The sequence below is a fragment of the Folsomia candida genome, unplaced genomic scaffold, assembly GCF_002217175.1.
Source record: "Folsomia candida strain VU population unplaced genomic scaffold, ASM221717v1 Fcan01_Sc002, whole genome shotgun sequence".
Taxonomy (NCBI): domain Eukaryota; kingdom Metazoa; phylum Arthropoda; class Collembola; order Entomobryomorpha; family Isotomidae; genus Folsomia; species Folsomia candida.
Genome location: NW_019091194.1, coordinates 13,954,558 through 13,967,041, shown reverse-complemented (window position 1 = coordinate 13,967,041; position 12,484 = coordinate 13,954,558). Strand labels below are relative to the sequence as shown.

The following is a 12,484-nucleotide window of genomic DNA, read 5'->3' as shown; positions in this document are numbered from 1 at the left end:
TACCAACTAATATTTGCGACTACGTATGTACGTATAATATTCCAATTAAGATTAGAATGGGAGTCAGGTAGTCCAAATAAAGTGAACGGAACGAATATAATGTGAGTACTTCATTATTAAGTAGGCTCCCAGTACCCACATCTTCCAGTACACACTGCATGTTTCGTATAAAAAGATTTTGTGGTTGAAATGCTGCTATTGTTGAAATCACCATTGAAGATCAAAGCCATTGTGCATACATGTGTACTCAATTCATATTAATTCAGCATTAGTATTGAATTTCTTATCAAATGTCATACAATTACTTAAGTTCGGTCTGAACATAGGGTCTGAACGACCCTGTTATGACTAGGGGACCACGATTACATAATCATGTCAAGTATCTACATAGGCGTTGTTTACTTTGTAAATTGGCAAATTAAAGATAAATTAAGTATAAATTAGTAACATGGTATGGATGCTTTTTGTAAATTCCGTGTATACATAAAGACTGCTTGAGAAGTATTATGCACTAGGAGTCAGGTGACAAAATAACCAGGATCAATACAGCTTTCACTTTTTCTACAATATGAGCTCATATTTGCATATTTTGTGCAATGAATACAAACATTACGGGTCCCTTCAGCTTGACATAGCTTGTTGGGATCAATATGTTTGCTAAACTGTCAATAGCTCATAAAAAGTGATACGACTTAAATCTCTTTTTTCATATTTCTAGAAAAATGCATGTTTTATTTTTGCTACTCAATGGTACGAAACGTATGTATATGCAATTCACATTACGAGAATTTTCTTGAAATGTTGCAGACCAGGAATCCAAACAGATTGAAACGAGTCAGCGAGGACATGGTTTCTGTTGATGTATGTATGTACGTATAACTTCAAAAACAACACATGTCCCTTTTCATTTGTCCATGAATTATGGCTCTCGGATTACTATTTTCAGAGGAAGACAACACATAAATCATTTCGCCGACAGGCTCCTTCTGTCTCGTTGTGACAAAACTGAGCAAACTAAGGCGTATTGTACATACGTAGGTGCATAGTCCATAGTAACGTGTACGACTAACTATGAAGCCTTTAAATCTGTGTGCAGCTAGCTCGCTTCAGGCCTGCACTGTCCAATGCTAATATGGCAACATCAGCACCGAAAACAGAGAGAAAGTAAAACGAGAAAGAAGTCAACTTTCCAGTTTTGCCATCATCGTTTGCCGTCATGTTATTATTCCGTTATACTACTTTCAAACAACCGGCAAACTGTCGCGTCCTCCTCACAGCGTAATGCATATGAATAAATGTGACACATTTGGATTTGAAATTCTTGCTGAACGCAGATAACGAGCTAATAGCATCACATGTCATGAATTGTAATACTCTTTTGATGTAATTTTAGATTCTAATTTTAGATAAATCAATATCTTTCTTCGTGTCTAACTCTTGGGACGTTGGTTGTGCCCCAATTGTTCATTTTTTCCCAAATATTTGACACCTGCGAGTAAAAGTAACATCGCATGGATGAATGTATAGCATGGTTAAATTGTTATTTAACGTTAATTAAATTAAAAATACAGAATACACGCATTAAGTTAACACTTTATTATTTTTTACAAAACTCAAATGCTCCCAATAAAATAATCCTTCTGCATTATTCCCATCATTTAAAAATAAAAGTATTATTGCTTGTGCAAATTGCAAAGCTATGCCACTTTCAGTTAAAATAAGCGAGAGTTATGGCAATTAGAGACGCGGCGAGGACTAATGTTCCGATCTGGTGGAGATGTGGCGCTGCGTTGCACCCGTCTTCGTTGCAATAGCACAGAAGCCCACCTTCATAAATAATTTAATTTCTTAATTTCCATAATTTATCATTTTAGAGTTGCAGTAAAATTCACCTTCGACCGTGCCAAAATCTGACCCAAGTGCGTCACTCGTTTTACACTCGCTGGCAAATGTTTTTCCTGCAGAACAGAAACGACTCACGAATTTCGCTTCTTTATCATCCTCATTAATGGTCGCCCCCGTCTTCTTCACGCATTGCCATTCGTCTCCATCATATCCGTCCACTGTGCACAGGAAAAATAATATCCGTTAGCCCAAAAATTGCATATACATGGTTCGATAACAAATATTTTGTATACAAGCGCAATCGATCAGGAGCGTTTCGGGAACTTGCTCAGCATCACATTCAGGCTGTGTAAGAGTCGTATTTTCGTAGTACAAGCATTGATAACATTTATGAGCTAGAAAATAAATAATAACCAATTAGAATCAATCCAAAATATCTGCAGAATAAATTTAACTTACCGTTTGAGTATGAAACTAAAGCAAACACGACGACGAGGATAACTTGAAGCTTCATGATGGAAATTAGTAAAGTTAAAATGAGAAACTTTGTGCAAGTTGAGAATGGTGGTTGAGCAAAGAAGGCTGTGACAAAAATCCACTTCTGAATGCACATATATTTTATCTCTACATCAGTATACGTCAAATTCCAATCTCGATGGACATGTGTTTATTCGCAGAATCAATGAAATACATAATTAAATGCCATTATGCCACCATAGATAAGCCAGGCAGAGAATTAAATCATCATTCTGCAGGTAAGGTTAAGGCATACATATCAGAAACAATTAAAATTCATATCGATTTGTAATGGTTAATGCACAATTATGCTTTCCTGGTAATCATTGATTGGTACATGTAATCGATTATTTTATGGACTTGAAACGGAATCATATCTGCTCATATATCTGCTCGGGCAAGTAAACATGCATATGTATGCATAATGTTAAGGACGCGACATTCTCACTATATGAATCCATGCATATGTATGTTATCTCAGATATTACACAACTATTTAACGTACATATGAACTATTGAGAATAAAATGAACCAAATAATAATTGAACATACGTACGCATATGTAGGTATGTGTCTTGGAGATTTTTTTTGTTAGCTCCAGAATTTATAGAATTTATTTCATGCACCTTCCCTGATTTGACCGGGTCACAACCTTTGCAATTGTGTGCGTATGTGTGCAGCATTTTTATTCGAGATTTACTGTACACAAAAGATGAATTGAAAGAATAACGGGGACAGATCAAGGAAAATCCGTATTGTTTGCTAGTTGAATCAACAAAAGCCGAATTCCATTCATATATTTATTTAAACGAGTAAATCCTCTCGGCAAAAAAAGAGGTCCAACTACTCCCGTCACCAAACTACTGAACTAGAATCACTCAAGTAGAGAATTTCTTCTTGTTCTTCACTGCCCTTTGATTTGATACAATATGAAACTCGAGAAAACAAACAACAACACAAGGACTTTGTATCAACGAGAAGTTCTTCTGCATTGTGCTCAATTCAATTCAGTTGCACAACCAAAAGTTCTGCAATGGGACGGCTGGGCATATAGATGAAGGAAGATCTTTTGACGGGATTTTGGCAAAATCCTCTCGTTTCTGTCCCTCGCGAATTCGGATATTTTCATCACCACCACCAGTTCTTTTACTCGCTTTCATATCTCTTCTGTCCAGCCCCAACGACCACATCACATTTCTCACTGAGCTAAATCTGCCACTACAACTAACATTGTTCACTCTCGAATTAGGACTCCCTCCTTTATACATTTTATGCACATATCATTCGTTTCAAGTAAAGTTGCACATCGCATAAAGGGTACGTACAACTTGCGAGTGCTTCTACATGAACAATGGTCGGCTGACGCGCCAGGGAAATATGCGTAGTAGACCTAGAAATATCAAAACTTTTATGAAAATAGCAATTCTGTCTTCCAAAGAACAAACATAATAAGTAATAAGTGCAGACTGACTTTAATTTTTTTCTTAGAAAACCTTGATACAATAATACGATCTTTATGTGCATATGTAGCTACAGCTTAGGTGCATTGCTCACCAACAGTATCTGCTCACCACCGAAATTGGTTGTAAAGGTTTCAGTAAAAAAACTGCGAAATGTCTGGGATATTGTTTTTCACCTTGATTTTATGGATTTGTACATATTTATACGTATTATTATCTGCGTGAACACATTTTTTAGCTAACTTTAAAGCAAAATAGATACTTTCTAATAAAGTTCAAAGTTGCATTATCTTGCTTTGTTGCTGCCATGCTATTGAGCTTAATAACTGTCTACGTCCCTCATAAATAGAGAATCCTATCATGCAAGAAATTGTTGACGATTTGAGGTTCATCACCATCAAATTCAAAGACTGGCAAGAGAGGAGCTTGTCGACGGTTTCAACAAGACCCGAAATCAAAGTAAAAGCCTCAAGTCAAGTGTTCTTAACTCAGCCCTTGTAATTTTGTTGGAGTGAATTTACAATACATAAACGTGAGCCTTACTCCGCTATATTTATGTACATATACCTCAACCTGATTTCAATAGGAATGTTTGTTGGCTGTATTATTTGCTTAATCCTCTTGGTCAACTACTTGATCTCTCTGCTTGAAGCTTTCATTCATGCCTGTTTTTGCTTAACCACACTTCAAGTTTACTCTCTCGCTATTTTGATTTACACCCGCAGTTCCTAGTTAAGTGCCAAATTCTGATCTGAATATCTTATGCCGACCCTCACGATTCTATGGGGAAAGCCTTCATTCGCCGGAAGTTCACACTTTCCATTCCTTACTTCAGAAGAACACAAGAAGGCCAATACATAAGCCGACATGCAACATTTCGAACTCTGGCCGGCCCATTCTACGGATTTCGTGGATATCCATTTTGCTTTTGAGGAAAGGCTGCATTTTGCATCATTCTTCACACGAGTGTCAGTTGTGGTCGTCCCCTTCAATTAAAATAAAAAGGCACTGACGAGGAAGGAAGAATAAGGAGAGGGAAACGGCAGTGCATGATATTAATATTATAAAACAAAGTCTGCATCATAAAATCGAAAAAGGTTCTTTGTACTTCACTTCTTGCCCATCCACATGTACGTACATGCGAACATATGTACGTATGTATGTACCATGCACCAGGTACCTTTCCTCTTTGGTACGTACATACATAACAACCACCTTTCATCTTAATTAATAGGGCACTCATTAGACAAAGTGCAGGTGGGATGAATACGGCTCATTTCTTCAATATTTCACTGGTGACAGTTATAATTAGTGTACAGTTTGAAGCCCAATGAAAGTTTGGAGCACTATGTATTACAGTAAACCATTTGGTCGTTTTCCCTTCAAAGGTTTTTTTGGCTGGTTGCATGCTTTGTAACTTTGAGATTTCTTTACTCCTTGTTTCTGCATCACGTGATATTACCATAATTACAAAAGTGATATAAGTACACGTACACAATAGTAATATGGCACTCGCGACAGTCGTGATGCTGATTTATGTGACAGTGTTCTTGTTAATAAGGGATATCACAATAGCTACATAATAGTTTATTATAGTGATAAACACACGCTTTCTTTGAACCTCTCGCACTAGGGTTCAATCCAAAGTTTTCCTGTGGCGAGTGAAGGTCACACAGTAAACATTACATTTCACAAATTGCAAAATTTCAACATGAACTCTGTCTCAAGTTTGAGAGTGTCAGACATGAAGTAGAACCAAAGCAGGGGAAATGCCAAGGGTGTGAAATCCGTTTTGGTAAAAAGTCATCATGATAATGGCGCTTTGAACAGCAGCAGCAGCGGCGGTTGATTATCTTTCTCTTCGATCTTAGCATAATGTGAGTGGGAGCAGCACATACATGCGGATTGAATATGTCTCCCGTGTACTGCTTTTTTAATCCAGCAGACTTAAATCCTCACCGTTAGGCTGCCTACCTTTCCCCGCGTCCTTTCTTCCCTCCTTGTCCTACTCGGAGTAAAGTTTTTCTTTGGGAGAAATCCGACGTGTGTGCATTTATATGTATTGCGATGGATGCATGAGGGCGAACGCGACGCAAAGCTCATTCCATTCTTTGCATTAGTTTTATTAAGAAATAACATGAGTGTATTATTCTACTCTGTAGCACATGTCGAAATGGCTTGGGTGAAGTTGTATTGGGCGTGAGTGATGTGAAATGATCAGAATCAAACTCCCGAAGTAACAAGATACGTACTGTATTTGATTGCCAAGTGGAAAGCATGTCATTAGTGTGCCTTTTATTTCTTACTTTGACTCTCGCTGGAACAGCTTGAGTGCTCCACATGTGTGCATGCGTATAGTTTTTACTTTTTGGTATGGAAATTCCATAAATTCAGTATTTAAGGAAAAATCTACACCCGCTTAAGAGCTATTATCGCATTTCCTTTATAGTTTTCACATGACTCTTTCGTACTTTCCCAGGTTTGGCTAATGAATGAACTTGACGACTTCTTAATGTGCCAGTATTAGCAAAAAAGTACTGCTGAGCACGACATTTTAGCGGTGAGCATTGTCGATTATTAATATTTTTGACAATTTTACCATGAGACGTATTGAATTGAATTTTGTATGTGTGAAGGAAACGTAAAGTTACATGTCGGTGAACTCGAGTAAGCTTTTCCCAGTAAAATGAGTGATTTAAACGAATATTTTTCCTGACATTGTAATAAAAATAATTTCATTAATTTTATCCCCATTTTTACAAAAATGTGGATTAAGACTTTCTCCATTTCACCCACCTTTAATTTTACAACTCAAGTATCTTGTGGCAGTTTAGTCAATACAAGAAATGTCCTTAAATTTTTGATCATTGCCACAAATTTTTATACTCCACTAAAGATTCCTAAATCCGAGTAAAACGCTGGATGGGTTGAGCGAAAGCGACTCACTCACATTGTAATTTTAGAACCCGGGTGGCCATAACAATGATGGACATCGAGAATAAAATCACTTTAAACAGTTGGCTGACATGTTCAAACAAAATGACGTAATCAACTGTCACATGCTTATATTCCATAGTGTTAAACTGTAGGAATCTCTCAAAATCCAAACACACGTCTGAATAGAAGGGAGAATTGTGCACGAGCATAATTCGACCTTCAACTTTCACTTGGCACAGTAGAATTTAAACATTGCTTTTCACGAGCTACATAGGATGCAGCTTTTCTGCAGCCTGGGATTGGGTATTAAAATAAATACGTCGACTGTCAGTTCAAGCTCTGTCTGTGTATTCTATGTTGCGTGGTCCATGTCGAATAGAATTCGTTCAACAACAACAATACGAAATCCCTCGTAAAGTATTGCACTAGTTGGAAAATATAATGCTGTGTGCAGAGTGCATGCAGAGTTGGAATAGAGACGTTATTTTTGCGGCTCAAATTATTTTGCTGCATGAATAATGGTTCCACAAGGAAAGCTGTTACACTAGGAAATTCCGAAATCCCCAACCTTCCTCGCAGTTAAGCTGTGTAAAGGACGGGAAAGCTGTTCATTGTTTTTTGCTTTGTTATTTTGTACATTTCTCATACGTACTGGAGAAATTCCTGCCATGCATACTGCAGATTTTATAAAATTGATACTCACTAAGGAACATTTCACCACGCACAGAATACCCGGTTTATTCTTAATTTTTATGAATATCAAAAAATAAATAACAAAACTAATATTTAACGAACGATAAAGTACAAAAATTAAATTTTCGCACTGTTTCGTGGATAAAGCTGCAACACATTAAAATCACTTTCTATGACACAGACTTACATTTTCAGAAATGAAAATGAATAGTAGGAAACGTTGCGTCAGAACGTTGAGGAATACATACTGCGGATGGAATACTTTATAAATTGAAGGGGACATTTACCAGGACTCGTATTGCAAAAATCGTTAGGTGGCCTTTCCCACAAAGTCGATGGTGATGAGATGCGATGATGGTTCTGCGTAAGATTTGGATGTGAATTGGATCTGCGAATGAATGGGGTGGTAATGGAATGGATAGTTCTTAACGGAAAACTCGAGAAGAAATGTTCCTGGATGGCAAAAGTGCCTTGTTGTATAATGGGATGTTGCATCGAGATCGAGTCGTTGGGTCGTTTAATGTGAGTTATGCAGAAGAGCCGTCGCCTCGTCTCCTCAACACAAGCGACGGCTTTCTTTCCACTACTCCACTTCCCGATGCAATTATGGGAGGAAATTGGAAGAAAAGCAATAGCAAATGTGTCCTGCAGACTCGTCCATTTTTCCTACATGAATATTTGATGCTTAAAAAGCATGCATTTTTCACACGCACACACAACCAACAAGAATGACACCTTATGTTAAAAATTCTTAATCGAAATAAATTGTCAGTAAGAATCATTGAGAATTTCATGTAATATTCGAAATATTGTGCATTCTTAACCTTTAGGATCCCAGTCCACGAATGTCATGGAATTTATTAAATTTTCGCTTAAATCCCATGTACACGAGTGTCATGGAATTTGTAAAACATCCCACAAATCCCAAGTCCACGAATGTCATGGAATTTTGAAATTTGACCCTGTGTCCCAGATACATGAATATCATGGATACGCGACAAAATGCGTTGAATCCCGTATACACAAATACGTGTATTTTCAAAAAATTACAAATTTGGCGACCGTGGAAACATTGCATGAAATTGAAGGGTTTTGATATGGCGCCCGAGTTAGGGCTTATGGAATCGTGATGGTTGTCCGTCTGTCTGTCTGTCCGTGAACAGGCTAGAGCCAAAACGACTGACCCGATTCACATGAAATTTTTAGTATATGCAAATTGGACAAAGTTAGAAACGAGTTCGCAGATGGGGAAATTGGTCAAGTGGTTGACCGGTGGGGGTCGTCTGAGTGGATGGGGTACTATACACTAAAATTTCAAAATTGTCATAGAAAGCTGAAATTTGGTATAGAGCTTGCTAATGGCTTCTATTGAAAGAATATGAAGTAAAATTGCAAAATCTTACCGAGGGGACCCTATGGGTGACCCATGCCGGTTTTAAGACATTGTCGTAAAAATATAAAAATCGGCATAGGATACTGAATGGGTTCTCATGAAAGTATATGAAGTTCAAAGTGGTCAATGTGTAACCTTAGTGACTCTAGAGGGTGACCCATACTGGTTTTAAAAGTTGCTATTTTCAGCTGGAATTTGGGATAGGGGCTAAAAATGACTTCTGAATAGCAAATAAAACTTTGGAAGATTTGAAAGAAGCAAGACACAGTGGTCCTGGTAGTCAAGGAAGGATTTGTAAATACTCCACAAAATAACAAATATTCTGCACACATTCGACCATTCCCAACACGGGGTGTGGTAATCGCAGTCCGGTCAATTCGCGAAGCTGTACTAATAGGTTTTTCACCACGGTAATAGTATATGTATATGGGAAGTAGTTTTTGTGGATTATCATTGCATGTGATAATACAAATATATTCCGTTGGTTTTTTCTTGAAAATAAAATTCGGGTCAGTGTGGTCGAAAAAGATTCAGCAGCTTGGGTGCGTGAGGACAGATAGCTGACAATTATTTGGGCCTTAAAGGGCATTTAATTGAAGATTAATTAGGGACTTAGTGATACGATTTTTCGTGACAACAATTTTGAAATGGGATCCTAAAGGTTAAATAGTGGAATCTCACTGGAAATCTGTTATTAGTTTTCTTTTCATGTTTCGTAGATAATAATATTCCTTTTAATTAAACAATTTTCAATTTGATTCCAGCACTCGCAGACAGCTAGAAACCACTATTTCAAAGAATGGTTCAGTACAAAGCTGCTTGACAACTCTACCAATATTGTATATAGATACTCTACCAATACAATGATGATAAATTGTCAAGCTACGTTGGGTTCAATAGAAAGAGGAAGTTGAGATATTTGTAAATCTATAAAAATTGCTTAAATATGTAGTATTGAGTTTCACTCTTTTTGTATGAGAGCACAATTCGAGTTAACCATCCATGTCAATAAAATTAAAATCAACCCCTCTGAATTGAAAAAGTCACATGAAGGAAACACTGCAAGAGTAACTTTTTTGATGCATTGCAACAGCTTCACTATCATTGAATGCACTATTGTTAAGCTTATTTATGTCTTTCGTAGCATCTCTGATCCATATTTGTTAATCATACTGGATGCAACCCGGTAATAATAAACGTACTCGTGCTTAGTCAACCCGTTTCGTCAATATTTGAAATTAGATCCATCCTCAGACTAGTATTACATGCACTTAAATGCATTCACGCTTCCTTGCATTCTAAGCTTTGAAGTTTTTCATTAAAAAAATAGCTTGTGAGATGTATTAACAAAATTGAAAATTGAAATGTCAATGAATTACTCATTTTCAACATCAGAGATTGTACAGAAATTATATTTTCTTCTGAATAAAGTTTTACTTGAAATATAGAGGTATGTTCGTCATAGGCCTACTTTTATATGTACTTTTTTCAAAGTTTTTATCGAACTACATATTCATATTTATCTTCACTTGTGTGTAATTTTCTTTGATAAAATTCTTACAGTTCGTCATCTACAATTACGCAATCGAGTAATTTTAAAAGTAATTTGCAGCTAGAAGGTCGACATATGAACATAATTTGTTACACAAGTCATCATTTGCAATGCATATATTTATGTTAATATATGTACAATTTCTTGCCGATAAGGTATTCCGTAAAAGCGGAACAGAGTTGACTTTGTTAGCACAAAAATGATACGTGTTTATATATCAAGCTACCAGTCTTTCTTTTGGCAATTGTTGTATTAAAGGACTCGTCTCACATCACCACACAGATAAATAATAAGGGATACAAAGGGCCTAAAAGAAGTATCAGACACATTCATGACGATTCAGGATTCTCAACTCGCTGCAAGAGTGAAAATGGTAAAAAGTGAAAGTAAATCTGGTGCTGCTTTGAACCGTCTGAGCCAGTCAGCCATCCAGCAGCTCAGCTATCTGCCACCACATTTCTTTCCAAGAGGAAATCGAATTTTGAAAGAAAAGGAGGAAATTCCTCTCCGCTCTTGGTAGGAAAATAAAGCAAGTCAGTCATGCCATGCTGGAATGGATGGATCACTGCAATTCACAATTTCCACAATCACCATTTCAAAACTGAAATTGAAGGCTTTGTTGTAACCGAGGTAACAGAAAGTGCAAATTTCTATTTCGATCTTCTTGGTAGCACCGACTTGACTTGCAGAGTGTGGAAATATTTGAAAAAATCAAACAAAGCAAATGAATGGTTATGAAACGTCCATTACCATTTCAACGAGTACTTTCTTGGTAAATTAAATATAGTTTCGAGTGCGAAGAGGAATTAATAAGGCATAAGAGTTATTATTTTTCTTTTGGTTCGGACGAGGTTACGAGCTTGCCATCATCGTCAGTCGGGAAGCTTAATATTTAACTCTATTCATTTTATTTTCCTCTTTAACCTTCCCCTTTCGGCTGAAGTTGGTGGAAGTGATCTTGGAGCCCATCTATCCATGTAGATCTCCGTTCCTATCTTATCTCGCACAATTCAAGAGGATTCTTTTGAACCTCAAAATTCCTCAAAAGAACACCGTTCATTTCCAGCACTTAGCAGACCCTTGGTCCATTATCAAGTCTAAGTGTACAACATTATTTTCACCATTTGGGAGAATGGGTGAGAGTCTGCTTGGAAATAAGAGGTGTTCATTTCATTCTGCGCCAACCAACAGTGCGGAGTAACTGCTGTGGTGCTAACTTTAAGCGTAATCTCACTTAACCTTTCTATCTCGGGATGGAACGATACAGAGAGAGTTACAGTTAGCGAGTAATGGTCACGATTGAATGGAGCTCGGTCTTCTGAGCTGAACAAGCATTACCAAGAAAACTTTCTTTTTTGGTCCACCACCACCACCACCGCCGCCGCCACCACTCTGTTCAGTCAAATAGAAAGGAATCAAATAAGCACGAGTGGCTAAAGGAGGCGATAGTTAAGCAATCCATACATCACTGCTTGACCACTCCATTATTGTTTCAATTCCTACCTACCACTTACTCACGGCGGAGAAAGTCAGGGCACGCACGGGTTCTGATTTGATACGAATGTATGGATGCAACTACACTGGACCTTTCTCTGTCGAGATTTATATACAGATTTAGGTATACATCAGTTATGTACATGTATACATAACTTAATTATTGTCTTACAAATAATAAGCATTAAAATTAGAATTATTCAAAAGGGGACTGTTACCAGCAGAATGATATGGCTGAGCAAATCAACTTTTAATCCTCTTCAGTAGTTTTCCTCCTCCACGTCTGCGACTAATGAGCTCCAGTCACGAGTCAAAAAACTCATTGTACCAAGATTATGCGTTAAAAAGATTTATGATTTGTAACGGAAAACTTGAAACCTTTTTACGGCTGCAGTTCAATCATAAAACTTGATAGAACATTGAACCAAAAGTGTTGATGCAGAATTTTCTTCACTTTCAAGTGCAAAACTCTCAGGAAGGAAGAAGGATTCTGAATAAATGCATCACTTTCAAACTTTTAGGAAATGCAGGAAATTGTTAAAACTTTTCAAAACCGAATGCTATCACGTCAGACTGTTGTACCCACTAGCCAAC

At 37.2% G+C, this 12,484-nt stretch overlaps 1 protein-coding gene across 1 annotated transcript; it reads right to left on the bottom strand.

The window, feature by feature from the left end:
- Window positions 1-1,575: 1,575 nt before the first annotated feature.
- LOC110844667 lies at window positions 1,576-2,463 on the bottom strand. Its single transcript, XM_022090931.2, has 4 exons — window positions 2,305-2,463; window positions 2,139-2,240; window positions 1,893-2,063; window positions 1,576-1,827 (listed from the first exon to the last, which is right to left on the bottom strand). Exons 1-4 carry the CDS (start codon window positions 2,456-2,458, stop codon window positions 1,709-1,711), a joined length of 546 nt encoding a protein of 181 aa, XP_021946623.1. The 5' UTR covers window positions 2,459-2,463; the 3' UTR covers window positions 1,576-1,708.
- Between the last annotated feature and the right edge of the window lie 10,021 nt (window positions 2,464-12,484).